We start from the raw sequence: 27,270 nt of genomic DNA on the forward strand, positions 1-27,270 counted from the left end.
TATGTATGTATAATTCCATAATACACCTTTTGAAGTTTCCTTTTTTATTGTCTTAATATACTACTTATTTAATCATAATAACAGGTGAATTTGATTCACATGTAAATGAATATACATGTACATACATTTCATTTTATTTAGAAAATACTTACATTTAATTCCTTAAACTTCAGTCTCCATGGAGATTATCGTCTTTCAAATGATGCAAACGACACCACAACAGTTATAAACACTTGATTTTATTCCCAACAGAATAATCCAACAGAGTTGTGACATAACTGCGGAGCATTTTCAGTAAAATGAGTGAAGCTGGCGACAGCAAATCGGCACAAACACCGTTTTCAAACACTCCAGATTACTGTTGAAAAGTGAAGATAATCCAGACGAGCGGCACAGTTAATCCCACACGATCGAGTTCTGTAAACGTAATTTTTTATCATCACGTGCGATAACTGTGCAGCTCTCGCGTCATCAACCTCCGTCACACAAATCTGATGTTTCATGGAAGATAACGGACGTCTAACGAGGAGATTATGGATTATAATCTTTCCTGGAAGCTTCGAAAACCAAACGACAACTTCAGTTCTTAGGTGAGCAGCGTATAAAAATAAACTTTACGTTACAAAGTGGAGGAAGAGGAAAAGGTGAAGGTCACGACAAATATTTAGATTATTTAGTTGTTTTTTACTAAAGGTGAACTCACTCTGTGCTCGATTAATCCAAACAAAAGTTTGTCACTGTGACGTCATCTACACTTGGCAATCGTAACTAAATATAAGATAATATAATATAATATAATACTTGGTGTCTCGACTGACGCAAAAATTAACTTCTAAATCTATCGCTCACGTGTAGCAAAATCAGATTTAAAGGTATAGTGTGTAAAACTTTCCAGAAATTGTGCTTAACTGTTGTTTTTCCATAAGCTCATAAAAAATATAATGCACCGATACTGATGCGATACCGATGAGTCGTGTATTAAGTATCGCTGTTAATGTTATTTACATTTTATTTGTTTTATTTGATCTGTTTTTATTGTGTTTAATTGTTTTGGATGTTATTTTTTTTTTTTTAAATTAAGGGTGGGAATCAGTATTGGTATCGGTCCGATACTGGTCAAAATATCGGTATCGGATATTGTACAGATAAAAACATAAAATCCAATACAAACCAAAAATCCTACATATATTTATAGCGTCATAAATGGTCTAAAATGACTTTATTGGACTAATATCTGTATCGATTAAATTTTGTGATATCAGTACTGATATCGGACACGTCATACGTTAAAAAATCAGTAATCACATTTTTGCTGAGTCATGTTGCGGGCTGTTTATTTCTTTGTTATGGGAATAGCCCAAAAGCTTTTAAAACAACCTAAAATGAAGTTTCACACACTGTACCTTTAAATTCATCATTTGCGAAAAAGAAAAAAAAAAACGCGAAAAGCGTGAAAGTTAAAATAAAAACGTCAGTCTACGTTGTCGTTGTCGTTCTCGTTTGCGATACAATCGTCCCTGGAAGCACGAGTGAGAGCGACGACAACAAACAGGAAGTGTTTTTTACGAATTAACAAAACTTCGGCTTTAAAAACCCACGCGATGGCACGCGCTAAAGTAGGAATATTAAAGAAAATATCTCGTACAAAACTTTGATACATGAAAGTACATTTAAAGCATTTTAATATTATTATAATACGTCTGTGTTTATATTTCTATTTCACCAGAATCAGTGAACGAATCTCGTCGTTAAATCTGTAAATACTTGTAAATATTAGCGTTAGCGTTAGCACACACGACCAGAACTTTGACGACAGAATCTGAATCGGTCGCCTGTTAAAGGACAAATCCACCTCTGAGACGATCACTCGAGTAGATTCAAGTTAAAAAGACTTAAAAATCCCTGAAAACATTAATGTTAATCTCTAAAATGTCAAACAACCAGTGTCCAATTTTGCCTAATCCCCTAATCTGCATGTTTTTGAACTCATTTTAAGGGTTTTAAGGTCAGATTTGTTCGCCTACTTGTAGACGCGGCGTCTCGAAATGATGAAAAGGTCACGCGTCGCAGACGTTAAGGACAATTTCAAAATAAAAGGAAGTAAAAGTGGACGTGGGTTTGATATAAACGTTATAATCTCACGTCTTCGTCCTCTGGTTTACTGCGTAATAAAGAGAGACAACAATCAGACTGTTTGTGGTAAACATGAAGAAGAGAGGTAATAACACAATTGTTGTTTTTCATATATAAACATGTGTTTGTTTTGTAAAAGTGACGGTGATAAGAACGTGTCGTCAAGAGCTGACATGGAATCGGACGTTAATTTCAAAATAAATGAAGAGAAAAATAAGGAAAATAAAAGAAGAGAAACTTGTGTGTGTGTGTGTGTGTGTGTGTGTGCTTCCTGGTTCAGAGTTCATCTGCTCTGTCCGTCACTGGTCCCTAGATTCATACAGCAGTTTGGCAGCCTGAGGTCAACACACACACACACACACACACACACACACACACACAGAAAAACAACAAACAAAAACAACACGTTAAAGGTGTAGTTCAGGCTTTCTTTAAAGGTGCCATATGTAAGAACTACACTCAAATTCAAAATACCGAGGTCTGGCAACCCGTGGTTGCTCGGCAGCTGAGACTCTACTGACTGTAATGACTGGTAGACGGCGTAAACATAAACAAAAACATTATTTTTTAATGTTAATATTTAGTCTGTACTGTTGTTGTTGGTGAGTTCAGTTTGTTACATGAACATTATTCCTGAGTCTCTGTGACATATTAGGAGGATTTTATGACTTATTACATAATGCACCATTAAAGTCTGCTTTATCACCGCGAATAATGATTACTTTCATAATCAATTAATCTGTCGGTTATTTTGTCCATTAAGTTGGACACTGACATGAAATTCTATTAAAAAGATGACTTCAAACACTACTTTTTTGTTGTATTTTATTTTGAAAAAACACTTTATTGTTGTCAAACGAAGCCAAAAAATGATCCCTGGGATTCGTGTTCCCAAGGCTAAGAATTAATTAGCTCACTAACTAACTAACTAATGTAAGTCCATACCTTGTGCATGGCAGCGAGCCATAATGACGCCACCTTCTTATCGTCTGTGGCCTCTAGGCGGAGCTGCTGAGCGTCCTGAGAGCCCATTGGTTTGTAATGGAGCAACATGCCACTGGCTCTGGCTGTCCCTCCTACACACACACACACACAGTTTATACATAGATTAATATTAAAATATGATATTATTATATATCTGATATTATTATTATTATCCAGCACGATAACAATAATCGCTTCGGTCAACAGTCAAATGGCCAAATAAAATGAGTAAAAATCTTACATTTTATGTTTAAAAGCTGGATTTTTATCAATAACATTGTATTTATTTAGTTTATTTCACATGACAAAGACCTGATGAAGGTGAAGATGATGAAAATAACGTTAAACTGGAAGAAGAATAAAAGAAACAATTACTTATTTCAAAATAAAACGACGCAACAATGAGTGGTGGAAATTAGCCTGTTGTTTTATTTTTTTGAATAATTAAATCAAGTCCTTTGATTTTTTTTTAGCTTAGAGTTTCTTTTCATAACAAAGAAATCATTAAAGGAACTGCTTTTTCTATATATTTTATGACATTTTATGGAGCAAATCTTAGTTCATTCATCATTAATTGCAGCTCATTGGATAAAATTATATTAAAGTTAGTGTTTTTCATGTTTATTTTCATCCAATTGTGTGTATTTTCTTGCGTACGTTTGTTTTATGACATTTTAATGTGTGTAAAGTGTCTTTGAACGCCGTTTAAAAGAGGTTATATATTATTGTTATTATAATGACGCTCAGCAGTGATGTGACGACACAGACTGAAGACGAACCTTCACAGAGACACTGAGTGTCCAGCAGACTGGTGTAAGTGTGAATGTCTGTGTCTGCGTCCACACGACAGGAAGAAGAAGAAGAAGAAGAGTCACATCATCATCATCATCATCATCAGAGCAGAAGAGACAGAGAGAGTTTGTTAGTGAGGAAATAAAGAAGAAGAACAGGTTAAAAGAGGAGAACGCAGCTCTGGACACGTTTTTAAAGACAGTAAGAGAAAAGAAAATGTGTGTCCTAATCCTAATATTGGTAAAAATAAATAAAATAAAACGTAGTGAGATTATTTAATTCATTTAAATAAAAATAATAATAACAACATTCTCACCTCCTGGACTCGTCCCGTCTGTCAGGATCTGCATGCTGGACATACGAGACAGCTCCACCTCAAAGTGACTTTCACCGTCCAGGAACAAATACCTGACGTCGAACATGACTCAGATTAAGTCAGATTACGCTTCAGCTAAAAACGAAATTGTCACTCAAACACTCAAACAGTCCGACCTGTGGTTGTTGGACAGACGACATGTCATCGTCTCCGTCTTCTCTGTCGTCCCCAGCGTCACGACGAAGGTGGTGCCTGGAAATAAATAAATACATCATCAGCATCAGCATCATCCTTAATCCGGGGAGGATTATTAAAGATGCTGCAGGTAAGAAATTAAACCCAACTCATGAAATATGCTTCAATTTATTAATTCCATGATATTTTAACAATATCTCCCCACACCAAACCCCATAGAGAAAATCTGTGATTTTAGCTCACAGGGACACAGGAGCTGCTGGTCTACTGCTGCCTCGTGTGGTCACTTTGTGTCACTGACGTTAATGAGAATGGAGGATTTCTAAAGCCGAAATAGAGAAAATAAGACGTTTGAAGTTAGTGATGGAGGCAGCAGTGGATCAACAACTCCTGTGAACTCCTGTGTCTCTGTGATGTTAAAAATCACTGGTTTTCTCTATGGGCTTTGGTGTGGGAGAGTGAGTGGTTTACAAACTTCAGTTTACACAAGGAAAAGTCTGTCTAACAGTGAAATAAAGACGTGAACATGTTCTTAAGATCATTGCAGACTATAACTGATGTAGATTTTTATTAGTTTACTACTTTTTGTCCTTGAAACTGAAGTTTGTCAACCACTCACTCTCCCTGCACCAAAGCCCATAGAGAAAATCAGCGATTTTAACATCACAGAGACACAGGAGTTCACAGGAGTTGTTGATCCACTGCTGCCTCCATCACTAAGTTCAAATGTCTGATTTTGTCAATTCGGCTTTTAAAATTGACCTCAGTGACACAAAGTGACCACACGAGGCAGCAGAGGACCAGCAGCTCCTGTGTCCCTGTGAGCTAAAATCAATGATTTTCTCTGAGGGGTTTGGTGTGGGAGAGTGAGTGGTTTACAAACTTCAGTTTCCTGTTATAAACATCAGTTATTATAATGATAATAATATGATTCCTGAATGATTCCTGACCTCCCAGCAGAACTTTGAGCTGCTTGTCAAAGAACTCCATCTCTTTCTGGGAGACGAGGCTGCACTCAGAGCACTGACGCACCGGGTCCACGAAACACATGCGCGGCAGCGCCACCTTCTTACTGCAGCATTTATCACAGAAGCAGCGGCCGCACCGTCGACAGTGATGCTGCAGGGAGGAACAACACAGCGGGTCACACACAGACTTATATATATATTTTTAACAATTAAAACAGTTTTCTGTGATTTTCATTCATATTTTCTGGTTTCTTTGCTTCTTATAACAAAAAATAAATCAATAAACGTGTTTTTTTAAACTGGTTTGTGGCCAAAAAAATACATTTGAGAACATTATTTTGAGATTTTCTGACATTTTATGGATCAAAAAACTCAATCAGTTAATTGAGAAAACAGGAGACAGATTTATTACTTTCGTACTTTATTTAAATTTATCTGACTTTTCTATTTATTTTAAATTACATAAAATCAAGAAGGCTACCATTAGAACTGGGTTACCATTTAAGGAGCTGATTTTATTTTGAAGGGACTGTATTTTATTGTGAAACTGTCCAGGGGAAGAGCGGAAATGAAGAGTTACTTTTTATATATGAAATTGAAAATTTAAATCAAGATCAAGAAAGATACTGTTTAAGGCTTTAATGGGCTGGTTTTATTTTGAAGGGACTGTATTTTATTGTGAAAGCAGGTCAGAAAGGAGCAGAGATGCAGATCTACATGTTATTTATTTTTTAAATTGTTTATTTTTTGTTTAAATAAATCTAAATCAAGATCAAGAAGATGGAGGCGGTGAATCCTGAAAGCATCAGCTACTGTTTAAGGCTTTAATGAGCTGATTTTATTTTGAAGGGACTGTATTTTATTGTGAAAGCGGGTCAGAAAGGAGCAGATCTACATGTTATTATGTCCACACACGTCACAGAGTCACCTGTGTTTACACGCCACGATCGATCAACACGGTCAAAGAATGAGGAAAAAACTGTTTGTTTGTTTGTTTGTTTATGTGACAGAAAATCAGAGATTTGTGTTGTTTTTTTAAAAACCAAACAAACAAACAGACCTTTCTCCTGATGAAGTCAAACTTGGTGTCACACTGCATACACCTCGGACACTGAGAGAGAGAAAAGAGGGGAAGAAACAGGATGTTACACAACAACAACAACAGCGTACGCGCTGAGCTCAGCACATTCAGCTTCAACAGGAAGAGAAAACATGAGCTCGTCGTCTGCAGCTTCTGTGAAAAACATTCATTTACGTAGAAGCTTTACAAACGTTAGAATGTTTAAATGTGTCCCCGGCTTTGTTCACACACACATATATTAATATTTAATAAACCACTGGAGCCAGAGAGGAAAGAAAGACAGGAACTAAAACTAAAAAGTGAATCATTTTGGTTTGTGGACAAAAACAACAACATTATTTTCAGTGTTCATGAGCCAAACAACCCATAAATAAATATATAAAATGAATATTTAATGAAAATATGCAGACATATTTATATAAACTATAAAACTTATCCAGGACAAGAAGTGGACCAGGTTATATAAACATATCCTTTATCACGACACACAGTACATCTCAGTGTAAAAACATCGACAGTACAAATATTTATTGACATAAATACAGTTTTTTATTTTTATTGCGCATTAACTGTGTTTACAGAGGATAATAAATGACCGACAGTGTTCGTCGTAGTTGACAGTTAAAGTGTCTGTAGTTCAGCTTCAGTTAAACAGACTAGTTTTTCTGTTAAACCGTTATTATTCTTTTCTTCTTCATCAACAAGCTAAGAAGCTAAGAGTTAGCCTAGCATACTGTACTTCGTCTGCAGAGAGGCGAGCTAACGCGAAGCTAACACACGAAACAACTGCTGCTGCTGCTAGAAACAAACACCTGACAACTAGTTGTTTTTTTAAAAAGTGTTTTAACTAGCTGGTTAACAGGTTAACAGACTGCGTTAACTGTCAGTGCCTGGTTTGACCGTGTCCGCAAACAAACGCCCAGTCCAGGATCAGGACCAGGACCAGGATCAGGGGCCAAGAGCTCTGACCACCAGACCTGCGTCAAAGCCACATCAGTTAGCGCCGGTTGAACCGGATGTACGAGGCTTTGCCTACAAAAATAAAAGCCTTTCAACTACTATTGTTTTCCATATTCAATATTTAAAATAATAATTAAAAAAAATAATACACTTAACGTTAATATGAATAATTTACAATTATATAACTGATGATTAACATATGTTTGACTTTCATGATTCTTCCCGAATATTGTTTACCTCAAATATAAGTTTTAAGAATCATGTTTAAGTATATATTATTTATTCTTATTTCTCTAATATAAAATGATAAAATATCATTATGAGCTTAATAAAAAAACTAAAATGTGTTTTAAATATTATACATAAGTTATTTCTTTGGGGGAAAAAAACAAATTAATCTGGGGAATAATCTATAGATTAACTGGTTATAAAAACAATGACATCTTGATTGTTCCTTTTCATGGCTAATCAAAACCCTCTTAAACTGTCGATAAACTAATAATAACGACATTAATATGTAAAATATGGTTATATTTACAAATAATATACGTGGCAGAATTCTAATATTTTGACTGAGGCAAATAACGCTATGATCCCTGGAATAATTTGAAATTAATCAAAGGCAAAAATAATATCTTTAATGATTAATTGACGATTTGACTGAATATTGTTTCAATAAAAAACAACTTCCTAAATATTAACTTTTTGTTTTATCCAAACAGCTGCCGTTATTTTGAAAACAACAACCGGAAGTGCCGTTAGCTAGCCTCTCGTTAGCCTCCCGCTCCGCGCTGCTCCGACATGTCGTCGCTGCCACATTAAAACCACCGCGGTGTCGCTCACCTCTTTGTCCGGGACCCACTGCGGTTCGTCCAGGGCGAAGGGGCTGTTGAAGGCGCCGTTCTCCGGGACCATGCGGAGGCCGCTGGGGCTGCGGAGCAGCTTCTTCCCGTCAGGGACCGACGACATTTCTCTGGTTCTTCTTCTCCGGACACTCGCTCCTGCTCCTGCTGCTGCTGTCTGAGCGTGAGGACACGCCCACTCAACCCAGCCCGGGATGTGATTGACAGGGCGCTCAGCCAATCACAGCACAGATGTGTGGTCACGCGGTGCTGTGGGTGAAAGTGGAGTGTTTTGGTTTGTACAGCCCCGCCCCCTGAATAAACACACATTAAAATCGATATTTAAATCAATAATTACAATAAATAAAATATATATATATTTTTTTAATGTTTACACGTTTTCTGCCACTGCTTTTAAGAAATAAATAAAAGTAGCTCTCTCAGCACTGTAAATATGTATATTATTTTCCATTATAACCTTATGTCTAAAAATATGATAGTAACTAATTTTCTTTCATCAATTTATTCTTCATGTATTTAATAAAATAAGAGATTTAAAAAAAAACTAATAATAATTCATGTGTGTAATAAGGAACAGGTCGTACCATTAATGCCAGTCTCAACCAGGAAATATTTATTTACTGTGAACACACATTTAACACAGAAGGGGGGGGGGGGTCTACATTTACATTTTTTTGTAAAATTTTAATTTACCTTCACAAACAAAATGAACAAAAAAAAAAAACGTAACTGTGCTTTCATTAATCACAAATGTACATTCATGTCATCATCATCATCATCATCATCATCATCATCATCACTCAGAAATCCTTTCTATTCACGATTTTCCTTCTGTTTTTGTCGGATTTTCTCTGTTAAAAACGCTCCGTGTGTGTGTGAGCGGGAACGACGCGTACGCTGACGACGCTCCGCTGTTTACCGACGATCACATAGAAAACTTTAACATTGTAACAACAACTCATGTGCTATTTTATTATTATTATACAAGTATTTAGAAGTCAAACTACGGAAGGCAAAACAGGTCATATTCAGTATGTGACTTTATTTTGGCCTTTCTTTGTTTCCGTAGCTGAACTCTTGTTTTATTGTGTTTAAGGAATTATTTTTTTTACATATATTTTACAAGAAAAATTGTTCTTTTATTTGTAATTTAAATTCTTATTTAATCACAAAACGCAGAAAACTTCTGTAACAAACTCCACGTTAAATAAAAACACGTAACTATTGTTTTATTTCTTTGCCGTTTTCTTTGTTTTCTTCTTTCAACGACATTCAGAAATTCTTTTTTTCGTTGACGTCGTTCCCTAAAAACTTCGCCCACTTTCTCTTAAACTACCCGACGTTATTTATGTGCCTCGATACTTTGCGGAGCTTCAACGTTAAGACGACAATCGATGAATCGACTGATCAACAGTCAACAAACACTAATTATTCTAAAATTAAAACAACAAAAAATCACGATGACTAAATTATTGCAGCCACAGAAGGAAAACAATTAAATCTACTGTTTATTTACATTTAATTTCTTCGTTTTTATTATTATTATTTATTTGGGAAACCATAGAATTTTTTCTTTAAAAAAGCTGAAACGTTACGATAAAGTGTTGGAATGAAAACCTTTCACAACGTAAAAGATTCACGCGACACGAAACAAACATCGGGTTTAAAGAGTTGGAATTTAAAGTGTGAGATTGTGAAGATTTTGTTCAAGCTAATTTAATTTAAAGACACGTCAGACAAAAGCTTATTGCACAGCCCTGCGAAAACAAAACTAAACTAAACACACGCGTAACGAACTTCTGCGAGAAAAACTAACGCTAACATTTTTTTTTTGCGTCTTTAAAAAATAACGTTAAAGTTGTGGTTTCGTCTATCGTTAGCCTGATATTTACAGAGTTTACAGTTTATTGTTTGTTATCAAACTTCTTCTGATCATTGACAAACTTTTTTTTTAAAGACACCTGGAATTTTTTGCATTTTACATTTGAATTTTTTTTTGTGCAGAATTCCGAATTTCCTGATTTCTTGATTAGAACTGGGCTAAATTCTAAATTTCAGAATTTAATCTTAAAAATGCTGCATTAATCGCACATTTACCTACGGGTTTAATAGTATCAACAATTCCCCCATAAGTCTAGAATAATAACTTTTTAAAAATTTAATAATTTAACATTTTTGTTTATTAATAATAATAATAATAATAATAATAATAATAATAATAAGATTCTATTTAAAATAATTGTCCTGTTCAATCCTAAGAGAAAGTCTATAAAGTGCTGGTCCAAACGCAATCTGAGGCACTGAAAATGTAAAAAAATTAAATAAAAACAATGTATTAATTCATCGATTGTTGTTCCCAGATTAAGATAATCCAGTCAAACCCGATAATTTAGCCTAACTTTAGAAGAACCGCTGGACTTTCTCTGAAGATTGAAGAGTAAATTTAAATCTGCGCTTGTGAAGGTTTTGTTGATCGTCGTCTGCATAGAAGCGAATCCAGTGAAAACGCAGAGTTTGTACGAGCTAAATCTCGTACAAACAAAACTGCGAAAACAGAGCGAACGTCAGATTTTTACACTGAATCTGTATTTTTATTTAATTCGTACGTTTGTTTGTTTTACGTATATATTTACCCTAAATTCCAGTTCTTTGGTTCTACGAAGTTCTTCTGAAAGAATCGCTGTTTTACGATGATTTATGATAATTCTTACTATATTTACCTATGACTAAAAACAGGTCCAATCGTCTATATATAGTTTTGATAAAAGCAAATATATATATATATTTTTTTTAAATTTGCAACCAAAAAATGTTTTTTTTTGTACAATAAAAACTTTCTTTAAATAAGTTTTGCATAAACTTTTTTTATTTTCAAGAACTTTTTGGTTGAATTTGTAAAACTTCACTCACGCTAAAGTGTTTTGTTTTAAATATAAACCTGTATTTTTTTGTTTTTGCGTAAAAGTGTGTAGCGATAACGATAAGTTTGCAGTCAGTGCGTGAAACTAAAGCCTCCGTCCTGAGAAAGCCTCGCCTTTATTTGACGTTATTTAAGCGCGGAGCTCGGATTTTCTCGAGGCTTATTTAAAAAATAACAAAAAAAAACTTCGGAGCAGCAAAAAAACAAACAAACATGAATTTAAAAAATGTAAACATAGAACTTCAAAAGCAAAAGTCTTCATTCAAACAACGCAGAACTCCGACGGCTGTACGATTGTCTTCATACGCGTCGGTTCAAAAACAACGTTAAAAACAACGCAAAAAAAACAGCAGAAACTCGCTGCGAGAGAACAAATCTTTCAAAGTGCAGTGAAAGCGTTTACAGCGGTTGGTCGAATCAGTGACTCGGCACAGGAAGTCCGTCCTCACCACTTCCTGTCACCACACAGGCTCCGCCCCCACCCCCGTCACCTTCAATGCGCCAGGTCGGTGTGGCTAGCGCTCAGGTCGCGACTTTTCCTCAGACGATTATTTCGTTCCTGGAAGAAGAAAAAAAACAAAAAACGTCACGTTGTTTATGGGATTATTCGACTTGGTTACCACGGATACAAGCATGACGTCATCAACGCTAACCGTTTTTCTTCTTATAACGTTCTTTAAGCTGTGACACGCACAACAAAAACATAACGTAAACATAAAATGTTGATTTGCAAAAACAACGATGGTGTGATGTTAGCACGTTAGCACATGATGATTTTACTCTTATTAGTGAAATAATCTACGACAAATTAAGAGAAGTTAAAAGCAGAGATTGAGAAGTATCTGAAAAGCTTTCATATATATACATATATATATGTATACATACATATATATATATATTAAAATTTGACCATGGATGATTTTTTTTGTCCAACCTATAAATGGAAAATAAATTAAATAAAAAAATGCATGTATTTTTTAAAAATAAATATGTGTTAAATGTCATGTCTGACATAAAGTAACATTAACACAGCTATAAAATGCTTATTATGGTCGTCAATTAATCTGCTATTAATTTATTATTGTTATAATTGTCAGGAAATACTGAAATATCATAAATACATGTGTATAATTATATGCTGCAGTTATGTGTTTTTCTCTAAATAAGTCATTTAATTAGATAATTGACAATTTTAGGTCATTAATTGTTGTCAAAACTAACTTTTTGGTATATTTTGATGAAAAAATCTCACTTTTATTTGATGACCAATGTTTAACCAACTGTTAAATGTAAATAAAGCTCAACAACAACATTAAAACTAAGTTAAGACTGTGTTCTTTTCCAGTAACAACGATCTTTTTTACGTTTAAAATCAAACTCTTGTGTTCTGGCGTCTCAGGTTCTTACTTGATAATGGTCGCTCACAGCCTTGTCCGCCACGTTAAGAACGCCCAGTGAGCTCGCTCGCTTCATGCTGCACCGGGTCAGTGACATGCGAGGGGGGGGGGGGAGAGTCAGGTGGGAGGAGTTAAAGTTCAATGTGTGTGTGAGTGTTAATCACAACAACAACAAAAACAGAAGCTCACCATGTTAATGAAGTTTCTCTCCTCACACCAAACCCTAAGAGAAAACCAGTGATTTTAGCTCACGATGGATACCGGAGCTGCTGGTCTACTGCTGCCTCGTGTGGTCACTTTGTGTCACTGCGTTAAGTCTAAATTAAATATTTCAAAAGCCAAATTCATTAAAATAAGACGTTTGAAGTCAGTGATGGAGGCAGCAGTGGATCAACAACTCCTGTGAACTCCTGTGTGCTGTGATGTTAAAATCACCGGTTTTCTCTATGGGCTTTGGTGTGGGAGAGTGAGTGAGATATCGTGTGAGGATTTTAGTTCAGTGAGTGAGTGTGTGTGTGTTAATAATGTGTTTGTTACACACACAAACATTAGCTTCACAACAAAATGTTGGACCTTATCCTGTTGACAAATGTTTACAAGGTTAAAAGGTCACACTTTATCACCACATCTTTAACGTTAAATCTTTGGGTTGCCATGTTTTAAATTAATCAGGTTAATCATTTCATTCAGTACATTTCCATGAGGCCACAATTGATTCTTACTGTTGGTCACACCAAAGCCCATAGAGAAAACCAGTGATTTTAGCTCACAGGGACACAGGAGCTGCTGGTCTACTGCTGCCTCGTGTGGTCACTTTGTGTCACTGCGGTTAATCTGAACGAAGATTTTTAAAAGCCGAATTTTAAAAAATAAGACGTTTGAAGTTAGTGATGGAGGCAGCAGTGGATCAACAACTCCTGTGAACTCCTGTGTGCTGTGATGTTAATATCACTGGTTTTCTCTATGGGCTTTGGTGTGGGAGAGTGAGTGGTTTACAAACTTCAGTTTACACCAGGAAAAGTCTGTGTAACAGTGAAATAAAGACGTGAAACACGTTCTTAAAGATGTCGTAGACTCATAGAGTCGGATGATGATGTCATCAGAGTGAGGTCATCACATCCATAGCTCCGCCCCCACCACCCCCCCCACACACACCGAGCCACAGAGAAGAAGAGGACAGAGGAAACCACACACACGAAGCATGCGAGGAGACATTCAAATAAAAACTTATTTATTCATAAATAAATAAACCTTCAACACATCAACAAAATAAAATAAAACAGCCATGCAAGTTTGTTTTCAAAATAAAAGTCCAAAATAAGTCAAAAATACCAAAGCAGAGTAAAAGTGAACTATTCTTCAAACAGGTTGAAATAAATAGTCCAAATAAAAACATAACAAGACATTAGTATTTGTGTCTTTTCTTCATTATCATCATCATCATCATCATCGTCTGGAGGAAAAATCACTTTGGTTTTATTTTAAACGACAGAGAATCAGAACGTGAGGAGAAATCTGAGGTTTTTTAATCCAAATCTGACAGATTGTTTTTTTTGTTGATTTTTGAGATTTTTTTTATATATTTAAAAAAAAAAATTATCCTTACAAACACATTCTGCAACTGTTTTTGTTGTTTTTATGCAACATTAGATTCTTCATGTTTGCTTCATTCTTGCAATTTTTTTTTATTTTTTTTTTTACATTGTTTACTTTTTTTTTAAAATAAATAAACTCATTTAAAAAAAAGAAAATATTTACAATATCGATTTCACAATTTTATATACACATATACAGTATATATACACATATATGTATATATGAGCTTTTAGAGTCTTTTTGGGAGGGTTTCATTTTTCATATAAAGACTTTTATTTTGAAAAAATGTCGTACAGGGAAAGAAGTTCTCTTCCTGTGTTCGTATTGTGTTAAAAAATGTACTTTTAATCATGAATTATTAAAACTAAAGTGAGCAAAGTTAACTTTTCAGATAGAACTTGTTTCAATACAAGTCGTATTTTAAATTGTGTCAATAAAGTTATTTTTGTCAAATATTACGACAAATTCCCACCATTTGACAAAGTTACCAGAGGATTTTACTCTTTTTCCCTGTAAATAGCCTGAATTTGTCCGTTTTTTTGCGATGACGATGTGAGTAAAGACAGCTCAGCTCATGCAAAGTGAAATAAAAACAACAACAAAAGGCCCAAAAAACAACAACAAAATAAAAGTAGAGTCTGGTCCTCGCCCTTCACCACAGTTAAAGTCAGTCACAGTGAGAGGGTGAGGCTTTTATCTGAGGGTGAGATAGTTACCCGGGGTTTTTGGGCTCGCTGTCACGTGACGACGAAGCTCCGCCTCCTTTCAGCTTCCTCACCAGTTTCTCGCTGCTGCGACGGATCGACGCTCGCAGTTTACTGAAGGAGCCGCTTCGCTTTAGAGCGCCGGAGCCGTCCTGAGGGGAGGAGACGCCACAGGGTTACACGGCCACGCGCACAGGGGCTCTGCGCGGGGTTACACACCCACACGCACAGGGGCCGTCAACTCTGCATAAAATCTGACGGTTTTATATCAATATCAACACAATTAAAAGGATTATAGCGGAAGTTATTGAATGTACGACATATTTATACATAAAAAATATAAATATTTATATAATAAAAAAAATAATTAATAAAAAAATGACTTGGATTTTGTGAACTTTTACAAAGTGTTTAACAGCCCAGGGGCTCTGCACGGGGTGACACGGCCACACGCACAGGGGCTCTGCACAGGGTTACATGGCCACACGCACAGGGGTTCTGCACGGGGTTACACACCCACACGCACAGGGGCCGTCAACTCTGCATAAAATCTGACGGTTTTATTTCATTATCAACACATTTTAAAGGCATTTACAGGAAGTTATTGAATGTACGACATATTTATACATAAAAATATCAATATTTATATAATTTAAAAAAAGATTTATAAAAAAATGACTTGGATTTTGTGAACTTTTGACAAAACATGACACGATCTGATACCATTGGATAAAATAAATGTTTATGAAATTTAACAGATTAGGTCAAATATAATCTGATCAAATTCAATAGGATTTTGACGTAACTCGACACAATTAGATAAACAATTAGTGACAAATGTGACAAGATTTGACATTTTATACAAAAAAAAAGATAAGATTTCATCAGATATGATTTGATACAATTAGCAAAAATCACAAATTGGATACATTTTGGTGTGATTTGATCATATAGAATTTAATATAAGATATAAAGTGTTGAGTTTTGTATGACAGGATAAGGTTTGATGAGATAACATTTGTTAAGATTTGATAAGTTATGATTTAACATTAGAATTCAAATTTAGGATTTTACAAAAACGCAATAATAATAATTGACAAATTTGACAAGATTTTGTAATTTTTTTTACAGTATTTGATCAATAATATACAAGACTTGATTAAATTAAATGAGTTTTAAATGATGGGAGAATGATTAGATAAAATTTGGTTAAAATTTTCAGATGTAAGAATTAACAAGATAAACATTAATTAATAAAATGAATTAATAATTAATATTTTTGGTGAGTTAGTTTCAGCTGCAGCCAGTTAATGAACAGAAGCTGATCAATAATCAATAATGCTGCTGCTGCACACGCACACACACGCACAAACGCACGCACACACACACACACACACACACACACAAAGAAGCGACAGGCTCAGGTCGAGGTGAGCGAGTGAGTTTTTATTTGAAGTTCAGAAAGACAAAGACAAACAAAGACACAAACACTCAGAGAGGATTAGGAGCGAAGAAGAAGAAGAAGAGTTGTGTTGTGCAACAGCGCCCCCCACCCTCAGAGCCTGGTATTACATCTACAGCAGAGGAGCTAAATGAACACATGAGGGTGAACAAACCCTAATCTATCTAATCTACAGAGCCACGGTCCATCATGCAGACGTCAGCGTTGTTTATTTACTTATTTATTTACAGCGTGCTGAGTCACTATATGAATACATTTGATGGACATGATGTTTTTATGAAGATAAACAATGATTCAGATTTTAATCTCTTTTTAATCCGATCAGAAAGTTGGATTTTAATCACACAAACATAAATAAGTGTTCACAGGCTGAATGTTATGATATATATCCAATTAAATACTGTCATTTAAGATTATTATTATTTACAGAAGCAATTTACTCGTCCCCCAGATTTATTTTAATCTTAATGTCACTAAAATCCAAATACATTTAATCTGGTGTTAATCTTTACATTTAGTGGCATTTTATTCAGATTTTTTTCCTCTATTTAACCTTTAAAGATTTATTTTTGGTCAATTTACGATTAATTTTGGTTCCCGTGTGTGAATTTTCCTCTGAGCCTGGAAAATACGTGACTAGGATTAAAAATCGTGTGAGATTATTGTGTGAAAAGCTGTCGTTTCACATTAAAAGTGCAGAAAAAACCTTCGACACAAACACATGAGCTGAGAAACAGGAGGAGCTGAAGAGTTGAGGAGCGACGACGAGGCCAAAGCGTCCGTTCATGCAGAAGAAGACTTTAGTTTGAGATTAGAACCGAGACAAGGCATCTGGATTAAGTCTGTTAAAACAGCACCAGAGCAGCAAGAGAAGAAGAAGAAGAAGAAAGACAGAGGGAGGGATTAACAGTGAAGAAGAAGAAGAAGAAAAGACAACACGGATTAATACAGAGCAGATTAAAGAGGCAGAAATGACAGAGACAGAGATTATTATGTCAGATTACACAGCTCAGACGCAGCATTTCTCCAGCACATATAAAGTTATGAGTAATTTACGGAAGATTAATCCAGATTAATGACTTAAAAAGGGTATGTTTTAGTGTTAAATTCATAATCTGGAAGAACATCAGATTAAATACTCAGTGTAAACGTATTATAATGAGTTTTTACATCATTTGTCTTTGAAGTGTCTTTTATTTTGAAAAGCTTGTAAAAAGGTCACAAAAATCATTGCAGTGAAATATCACAAATTTTTTTTTTAGCATATAATTCTTTAACTGATAAACATAAAAAAAATTTTTTTTGAAATACTTAAATATCGTGATAAAAACGTATCGTGGCTTCTCTGACGATTCCCACCGCTAATATTTTCAGGTTGGTATACATTTATTTCTTTTATTGTGAAATTTATTTGAGTGGAGTTAATTTCTCAGCTTTATTTTGAAATGTTAAAAAGTTGTAAAAGTATAAAATAGAGAAACTGAAACACATCGTCTGCTATGATATGCGTGTGTGAATTTGTATGTAATCCCCAGTGTTGGCCACCAGGTGGAGCTTTTGCACAGTTTAAAGATGCTGGAGAAAAACTTGAGTCTTAATTATTATTCATGAATATGTTTAAACTTTAAATAAAGACACGTTAAAGGTTATTAAACAACAACATAGAAATAAGAGAAGGAGAGCAGAGAGGAGGAGACTCACCACAGCAGCCACATCTAGATTCTACTATATCTATACTGAATCACTCATTCATTATTGTTTATATCATATTATATTATATTTATGTTTTTTTAACTACAAAGAATCAAAGAAAATAGTCATTAATCTACTCTTTTGCTGATTATGTGATAGAAAAGTCAAATAATAAGATATTTATAATATTTTTTTGTCTTTTATTGACATTTACTTCAATCTCGTACTTATTTGCTTTGAGGTTTTTTTAATTTGTTGTGAAATGACTTCATTAAAGTCATTTTTAGCACTTAAATAACAATAATGAATCACTGTTATGTGATACATGAGTGTGTATAAAGTACTTACACTTTAGTTAAAGGTTATTTCACAGTATTTTTCCTCCATGAATCTCAAATTAAGACGCATTTTACTACATTTATTCAAGTTTTTTTTTGGCTTCTAATTTACTTTTTTCTCTGGCTGCTTACGATGATGAAGAAGAAGAAGAAGATCAGAGAGAGGAAGAGCGAGGGGAAGAGTTCATATCTCATCACACAGAGGTAGTAGAAGTACACAGAGTACATGAAGAGTACACACAGTAGTACATGAAGAGTAGAGAGTACAGTACAGAGCCCATGTGGAGTCAGAGGAAGTCAGTGACGCTGACTGATCCCTGAACCTGTGAACTATCAAAATGTCTTTTATTTTGAAAGGCTTGTAACAAGGACACATTTTTCTACGGAGTCGTTACAGTGAAATATCACGATATTAACGGACGTTGACAAATAAACTACATTAAAGTTGTTATGGATTCGCGTAAAAAACCATGAATTGACGTTTACGTCCACTAGATGGCGCCAAGTGCTCACAGTATGTCACAATATCGTGACATTTATTCACTCAAAAAATAATATTTGACCTTTTATTCTGAGTGGAGTCAATTTCTCAACTTTATTGTGAAAAATAACCTCTTAAAAACTTGATTCTAAGTAAATACTCAGTATATCGCAATTTCGTATCGCGACTAAAATATCGCGATAATATCGTATCGCGGTGTCTCTGGTGATTTCCCAACCCTGGAGTCAAATTCTCAACTTTATTTTGAAATTTGATTTGTATGTAATCCCCAGTGTTGGCCACCGGGTGGAGCTTTTGCACAGTTTCAAAATGCTGGAGAAAAACTTGCGTCTGAGACTTATATAATAATAATAATAATTAATAAATATGTTTAGGGTAAAAAATCGTTGCAATGAAATATCGCGATATTAACGAACGTTCACAAATAAACTATATTAAAATTCGGATTTGCATTAAAAAAAAAACAAATTGAGGTTTATGTCCACTAGATGGCGCCAAGTGCCCACTGTTGTGCGACTATATCGCAATATCGTGAAATTTATTCACTGCAAAAAAAAATTGTATTTGACCTTTTATTCTGAGTGGAGTTAATTTCTTAACTTTATTTTGAAATATAACCTCTTGTTAATAAAAAAAAACACTATTATTAACACGCGCTAACCAGCTAAGATAAGACAGGTCCAGAGATCAACTGTGTGTGTGTGTGTGTGTGTGTGTCACACCAAACCTCCCAAAGCTATGGTTACAGTTACAGGAAGAGGAGGAGGAGGAGGCTTCTGATTGGTCGTTCAGTGAGCTGTTAGCGACTGTTGCTATGTGAGCAGAGGCAGGACAGAGATGCTGAGTGAGTGAGTCAGAGAGGCTGAGAAGGAAAACACTGAAAACACTGAGATGACGTAGAAAACCAGGCTCTGCAGAGGCAGCTTTAGCTTTAGCAGCTTTAGCTTTAGCAGTAGCAGCTTTAGCTTTAGCAGCATCAAAGGGAGTTACATGGCGAGGGAAGGATGGAAAATAAAGAGTTCTCTACACTACGACTGAAGCGTTTTACTTTGACACATTTATGCTAAAGCTAACACAGCAGCAGCAGCTTTAGCCCAAACTTTAGCTTTAGCAGCATCAGCTTTAGCTTTAACTTTAGCAGCAGCAGAGGGAGTTGCATGGCGAGGGAAGGATGGAAAATAAAGAGTTCTCTACGCTACGACTGAAGCGTTTTACTTTGACACATTTATGCTAACACTAACGCAGCAAATTTAGCTTTAGCCTTTACTTTAGCTTTAGCAGCAGCAGAGGGAGTTACATGGCGAGTGAAGGAAGGAAAATAAAGAGTTCTCTACACTACGACTGAAGCGTTTTTACTTTGACATGTTTATGCTAATGCTAATGCTAACACAGCAGCAGCAGATTATCTCCAACTGCGTGTCGTGTTAATCAGACACTGGGTAAAAGATTATTATATATTACATTACATTACCCACGTTTATACTTGCATTTTCATATATTTAATTAACGACATAAATACATTTATTTTGGCTATTATGTTAAAAATAAAATGAAGTTTTATTAAAGTTCAGTTTTAGGTGGGAAACAAAGTTACAGGTCAATCATAAGAAGAGTTGTTTTATATCACCATATAGATCCAATATTTCTGTATTTTTAACCTATATCCTGATATATGAGGATATAAAGCTCTGACAATACACTGTAAATAAAGATATAATCTACTGTTTATGTAAATTACATGATCTTAAAATACAGTATCAAATCATACCTGCTTTAAATGAAGGTTATTTATGTGTAAAATGGACGATAAATATGGTCAAATTCTGCTTTAACACAAATAATTAGCTTTAAAATGCAAAAAATTGTAGATTGAATGCATTTTTTAAATAAATATATGTAATATTTAGTCTATTTCACTCATACATTTCAATGACGGGCTTTAAAACCAGGGAAAAGTGTCACATATATGCCATGTAGATATAATAACAAGGGTAATTTGCCCAGTCCTGGATCAGAGTCGAGTAAAAGCGAGAACGAGTGGAAGAGCAAAACTGCGACAGTGGATCAGCATCATGAGCAGCACACAAGGAAATGGCCCTTTGGTTATTATATAATAATAAATATAATTGAATAACGCATTCATTTACAAGCTAATTGTTTTATTTCTCAACAGAAGCCAACGATGAAACCGGAACAAGAGTCAAATTGGACTGGAATCTTGAACGAAAACAGAGACCTTTAAAGGTTTAAAGAACATTTCTATTTCTATTATAGGATTAAATCTTCTTAATCTCACCTTCAGACAGCAGAAAACTCAGGTTTCGCTCTCCCACAGCAAACCCCATAGAGAAAATCACAGTGTTTATCTCACAGACACAGGAGCTTCTGCTCCACTGCTGCTTTGTTTGGCACATTTTTATGCTCCGCGTCGTTCGCACCGATCCGTCCGTCCGGACTAAAATGAATACCTTCCTGTGCGCGTACGTCCTTCACATTTTGCAGGATTGTTAAGTGGGTGAATATCTCCAGGCGTTTTTTTCGTTTTGTCCAAAAACCTTTTTTTGAATTTTTTTTGTGAATTTTTACGCGTTTTTTTTTGCGGGGAAATGTGAGAAATGTGTAAACAGCGCTTTTACGAGCTTGTCAACATGATAACTTGACAAATATTCGACATATTGATGTCAAACTGGCACCGTCCATGCCTCTTACAAGTATCTTGGACAAGTTCGAAGATGGGTGACCTTGACCTACTTTCCAAGGTCACAGCTGCACTTGAAACTTGAAAAATAGCCAAAAACCGGCACTTTTCAACCTTGTCAACGCGATAACTTGACAAATATTGATTGTATTGCTGCCAAACTGTCACTGTGGATGCCTCTTACAAGTATCTTGAACAAGTTTGAAGATGGGTGACCTTGACCTACTTTCCAAGGTCACCGCTGCACACCACATGTCCAAAGTGGCCTTCATTGCCTATGCAAATTTGCTTTAAAATTGGCATAAAAATGTGGGCGCATGGACTCAGCGCGGAGCATTAGTAATCGTCGACTATCACCACTCTAGTTTGGTCATGGAGTTAATCTGAATCAAGGATTTGAAACACCAAAATATCACATTATAACTTATTACAGCTTAATAATGCAAAGAGGAGTGGATCAGAAACTCCTGTGAGCCATTGATGTAAAATCGACGATTTTCTCTATGGGGTTTGGTGTGGGAGAGTTTTACTGTTTAAGGTAAAGTCGTTTTCGTCACGTGGCTTCTGCTCAGAAACAAACAGGCTGTCGTACGCGTGTGTGTGTGTGTGTGTGTGTGTGTGTGTGTTGGGCCGTGTACTGCACTTACCCCGTTCCACTCGACGCTCATACTCACTTCCTCGCCGCCGTCCGGCCCGCTCTCGTACTTGACCGTGTCCGAGGTGAGGCTCTCGCGGCTGCGCTGCTTCTCGCGGCTCTCGGGCTCGCTCAGGACCTCGGCCACGCGCTGCTTATGAGTGCTGTCCAGGCCCTGATACACACACACACACACACACACACACACACACACACACACACACACACACACACACACACACACACACACACACACACAAATACAATAACATTTAAAGGCGCAATATGTAAGAATGTGGCCAAAAACGGTTACTACATTCAAATTCAAAACACCAAGGTTTTTTAGGTTTCGTTTTCTGACGCAACTGGCAACCCGTGGTTGCTCGGCAGCTGAGACTCTACTGACTGCAAGACTGTAGACGGCGGTAGGTGGCGCCACATGACGCCAAAACATGATTTCAAAACATAAACGTGATTTGGAGTCTGCAAAATATATATTTTTTTTATGCTAATATTTTTGTCTGTACTGTTGTTGTTGGTGAGTTCAGTTTGTTATATGAACATTATTCCTGAGTCTCTGTGACATATTAGGAGGATTTTATGATTTATTACATAATGCACCTTTAATATTAAAGTCATAGACGTGACAGTAGCAGCAGAACACGACTCAGCAGAATTACAGATTACGACAAAAAAGCTACACAAAAGAATTGTTTTCCTGTAAACTGATTTCAGTTCTTTGGCATCAACCCTTTGAAGGGACTTTTTTATTATTTTATAGTTGTTTTTATAAACTTATAAAGCGCTTTTTAACTTATTTTGGAACAGAACTGTACGAGTAAAGCTTGGATTATATAAATACTAATATTATTATGAGATTATTTGGTCCAAAATGATGCTGATTTGACTTTTTTCTTCTCTATTTCCAAAACAAACTCTTTGTCATTCAGCAGCAGTCTGTGTTGTCATTACATCTTAATCTGGATTATGTTACAGCTGTGTGTGTGTGTGTGTGTGTGTGTGTATGTGTGGCTGGCTCTGTTTCCTCTGACCGACTACGATCAATAAATGATTCAAGAGACCGGACGCTGTGTTTTTAGACTCCTGACACGATAAACACATGATTATTAACGCGTTTAAAAACGGTCAATTCATTTTTAATGAAACACATTAAAGACTCACGTGTTTAAACAGGTATTTAGTGTTTTATTTAGTCTCTTTTTAATCTCTTTATCCATGTTTATTTTGGACAGTTTTACTGTTTTTATTGCATTTCCACTCATTTGAGGTTTTCTTTTGTCTGCAATGGTGCCATATAAGACCATTATTCTCAGAACTGAGTTGAGCACTTGTTTCCTAAACCTGGAAATTGACGATTATCTCTAAAAAACGGAAAATATTCACATGCAAGAAGCTGAAGAATCAGAGAAAACTCTCAAACTGATCGAATCGAGAAGGAAAATTAATTGCCTAATCGATTAATGATCAGACCTGGTTCCTCTTAGGAGACTTTTAGGATAAATCCCCTAAAATGATTGTTTGAGGGCACATTTTTAGTCTTTTATTGTGGTTTTTAAATCTTGTAAAGCATAAAAAACTAATTGTGTGATGACTCACTGGAGAAATGACATAAAGAAGAAGAGTTGCTTTTTCTTCTCTTTTTCTCTTTGTTTCTTTAAAAACCAGAGCTTTTTTAAAGAAACAAACACGAAAAACACAAATATTCACGTTTAAGAAGCTGAAGAATGAGAGAAAACACTCAAACTAATCAAATCGAAAAGGAAAATGGTTGAAAATTCATTGCAAAATCGATTAATGATCAATTAATCATCAGACCTGGTTCCTCTTATGAGACTTTTGCGACAAAAGAGGCTAAAAATTCACATAAAACCCCTAAAATGATTATATGAGGGCACATTTTTAGTCTTTTATTGTAGTTTTTAAATCTCATAAAGCATAAAAAACTAATATTATGACAGATAAGTGCTGTGTGAAATGACATAAAGAAGAAATCTGGTTTTGTTTCATAGACTCAGCAGCAGATAAAACTACATCTGCACAAGAGGAAGAACATTTCAAAGTAAAGTTCCATTGCAGTTTCTGCCGCTGAGATAATCCACTTTAAACTGGAGTTAATTCAGGATTAAAAAGCTGCAGAGGCTTCTTCACCGCATCATCTGCATCTCCATCATCTGCATCATCCTCTCCACAGGAGAGCAGAGTTTGAAAAGCTTTAACACTCACTGATGATCCCACACCACACACAGAGAGAACATTTCCCTCCTCACAGGAAGTGTCCTCAGGTTTCCTCACCTGTTTCCTGGAGCGCATGGCGGCTTCCTCCAGAGTCTCTGCCGCCTCAAACTTGCCCTGACGTTTGTAGAGAGCGCCCAGGTTCTTCAGTGTGGTCGTCACCGTGGGGCTGAAGACGCAAAGACGCAGGAAGTCAACCAGTTAGAAATAAAAGAACAATAAAAGCAGAAAAATTAAAGAAAATACTGGAATATAAATACTTATTAGACTATTGTGTCGAGGTTTCCAGTAAACAGATGCTTAATTACAAGCAAATGTGCACATGAATATGTAAATTAAACAAATTAAGCAAATATTAAAAACTGAAAAAAGTATTTATATTCATAATAATATGAAAATCCATCATTAATAAGTATTTAAACCTGCAAATTTAAGGTTAAGAATAGTTCTCAACGTGAATCTGACACGGGACGACCACTATTTTGAAAATCGACGAACGTTTGTGGGTTATTTCAAAATAAAAGCATGCAAATTGAAAATTGAAAATCATTTCGTCATACGTTCATTTTGGTTTGTCGACAAAAACAAAGACAAAAATCATAATTTTCTCTACATTTCAGGGACCAAACAACCACAGGATTAATCTCCTAATCTGAAGGGTCAAAGACGGCAGAATAATCTTAATTTCTGCTCGTTTTTCTGAATCAAAGCCAAAGTTCACCTGTCCACTTTACAGGCTTTGTACCAGCCGCCGTATTCTCCAAACGGTGAGCCGTCCTTCTGCTTCCCCTGGAAGACAAACACACTTTAAATCAATCATTAACACACAATAACTCATGTTATTGAGTCTATTATCTGATTTTTTATTAGTTTTCCTTTTAATTTCGATAAAACAAGTTAGTTTTCGTTCATTTTGGAGCGGGTTAGCCGATATTTATTGGTTTTTGAGTCGTCATAGTAGCAGTTTTAGTGTAAAAACCCCAGCAAAAGGTGGCAAATTTAAAAGTTTATTAGGACAGATGAAGAAATATAAGAGTATAACTCTAACTACGATAATAACCTTGGTGCAAACCATTATTACAATACTTTTACACATCCCAAAACAAACAAACTTAGGGAAAGGGAATGTACCAAATGCTGCAGGTGACCAGGAAGTAGTATATTTTATTTTGACAGTATTGACATATTTGACATACTATATACAAACTACCAAGACAAGGCGTGTGCGATGACATTAAAATGTGTATTTTATAGAATTAACTAAAGTTTGATATAAGAACTGTGGTAAAAAGACAAAGTCAGCCTCTTATTTTGAAGGGCAGGTCGAAAGGAAGTGGTGCTCATCACTGGTTCACACTGGTTTCAGGAATTGTTTCACGCTTTTGTAACAAATGGTTTGCACCTCCAGGCCACCGTAGTTTCCTGGTGTTGGTCCAGTCTCACCTTGCTCTGCTCCTCCCTCTCCTCTGCGTGCATCCAGATTGGTTTGTTCTCATCTGAAAGAGACGTTAAAACTTTTAAATCACAACATCATTGACCTTTGTGTTGACCTTTAACACGAGGAGGAGGAAGGAAACAGCAGGGAGAAGACGAATGTTTGTTTGAGTCTCTCTATCTGCAAATAACAGGATACTGACTGCAAATGTCAGTGTGTGTGTGTGTGTGTGTGTGTGTGTGTGTGTGTGTGCGTGTGTGCGTGTGTTACCGTCGACTGAGCCGAACTCCCTCTCGTGAGCACGGGTCAGGATTTCTTTATAAAGAGTCTCCGCCTGCTTGAACTTGCCCTGCTTCAGGTAACAGGACGCCTATAAAACGACGACAACAACAAACACACACACACACACACGCATATATACACACACACAGAGGGAGAGAGCCGAGTCAGCGGGACAGTGAAAATGATGAGTCGTGAGAAAAGAAAAATGAAACCTCAGAGTTTTCCAGCGTGAACTCAAACACAACATTCTACAATAACACACTTGTTCACCTTTATTTTGAAAGGCACATCTGTGTGTGTGTACAAGTGTGTGTGTGTGTGTGTGTGTGTGTGTGTGTGTGTGTGTGTGTGTGTGTGTGTGTGTGTGTGTGATGTTATTAATCCTTTTAATTTTAATGTTAATTTAATTATTGTACAGCGATTTAACTAATATTTAGAAAACACACTTTTAATGACTCATGTGTATTTAAGGCCATTCTCCAAAACTTTCAAGGTACTTGATTTTTTTTTTTAATTTACACATTTTAAAGGACCCATGGGAAGTTACCCTGAAGCACAACATTCAAGCACTTCCAATTGCCCAGGTCTATTCAAGAGGATTTTCAAAAACTTTCAAGGGGCTTGAAAATGTCTTTTTAAATTCACAAACTTTCAAGGACCCGTGGGAACCCTGAAGCACAAAATGCAAGCACTTTCAATGACCCATGGGTGATGTTCAAAAACGTTCAGGGTTCTTGAGCAAAACAATTAAAAATTCACAAACTTTCAAGGACCCGTGGGAACCTGGAGGCACAAAATTCAAGCACTTCCAATGACTCATGTCTATTTAAGAGGATTTTCAAAAACTTTCAAGGTCCTTGATTTTTTGTTTTGCCAAATTCACAAACTTTCAAGGACCTGTGGGAACCCTGAAGCACAAAATTCAAGCACTTCCAATGACCCATGTCTATTTAAGAGGATTTTCAAAAACTTTCAAGGGCCTTGAATATATTTTTCACATTCACAAACTTTCAAGGACCAGTGGGAACCTGGAGGCACACAATTCAAGCACTTTCAATGACCCAG

The 27,270-nt window shown here is 35.8% G+C and overlaps 2 protein-coding genes across 8 annotated transcripts in view; both read right to left on the bottom strand.

Moving 5' to 3' along the window:
* Positions 1 to 275: 275 nt before the first annotated feature.
* zfyve21 (zinc finger, FYVE domain containing 21) lies at positions 276 to 8,425 on the bottom strand. Of its 2 annotated transcripts, XM_083892235.1 has the most exons (8): positions 8,273 to 8,425; positions 6,449 to 6,499; positions 5,371 to 5,539; positions 4,402 to 4,477; positions 4,226 to 4,317; positions 3,897 to 3,950; positions 3,079 to 3,209; positions 276 to 2,468 (listed from the first exon to the last, which is right to left on the bottom strand). In XM_083892235.1, the coding sequence occupies exons 1-8, from the start codon at positions 8,396 to 8,398 to the stop codon at positions 2,433 to 2,435; spliced, it is 735 nt and encodes a 244-aa protein (XP_083748361.1). In that variant the 5' UTR covers positions 8,399 to 8,425; the 3' UTR covers positions 276 to 2,432. The 2 variants fall into 2 exon arrangements, with proteins under 2 accessions (XP_083748361.1, XP_083748362.1); XM_083892236.1 differs by lacking the exon at positions 3,897 to 3,950.
* Positions 8,426 to 8,882: 457 nt separating this feature from the next.
* The window catches only part of klc1a (kinesin light chain 1a), a gene marked incomplete at its 3' end in the record, with an annotated part of 40,471 nt that continues 22,083 nt past the window's right edge, over positions 8,883 to 27,270 (bottom strand). The window contains exons 9-16 of one of the 6 annotated variants that reach the window (XM_083892108.1): positions 26,194 to 26,293; positions 25,932 to 25,984; positions 25,210 to 25,277; positions 24,549 to 24,657; positions 22,249 to 22,410; positions 14,922 to 15,061; positions 12,620 to 12,686; positions 8,883 to 11,771 (exon numbers count right to left, since the gene is read on the bottom strand). In XM_083892108.1, coding sequence (XP_083748234.1) covers positions 11,706 to 11,771; positions 12,620 to 12,686; positions 14,922 to 15,061; positions 22,249 to 22,410; positions 24,549 to 24,657; positions 25,210 to 25,277; positions 25,932 to 25,984; positions 26,194 to 26,293 — 765 coding nt within the window. Of the gene's footprint in view, positions 11,772 to 12,136; positions 12,687 to 14,917; positions 15,062 to 15,845; positions 17,214 to 22,248; positions 22,411 to 24,548; positions 24,658 to 25,209; positions 25,278 to 25,931; positions 25,985 to 26,193; positions 26,294 to 27,270 lie in introns of those variants that run through there. The other 5 variants (XM_083892105.1, XM_083892104.1, XM_083892103.1 and 2 more) reach the window with 5 other exon arrangements.

Source organism: Microchirus variegatus (genome assembly GCF_963457635.1).
Source record: "Microchirus variegatus genome assembly, chromosome: 7".
NCBI lineage: Eukaryota > Metazoa > Chordata > Actinopteri > Pleuronectiformes > Soleidae > Microchirus > Microchirus variegatus.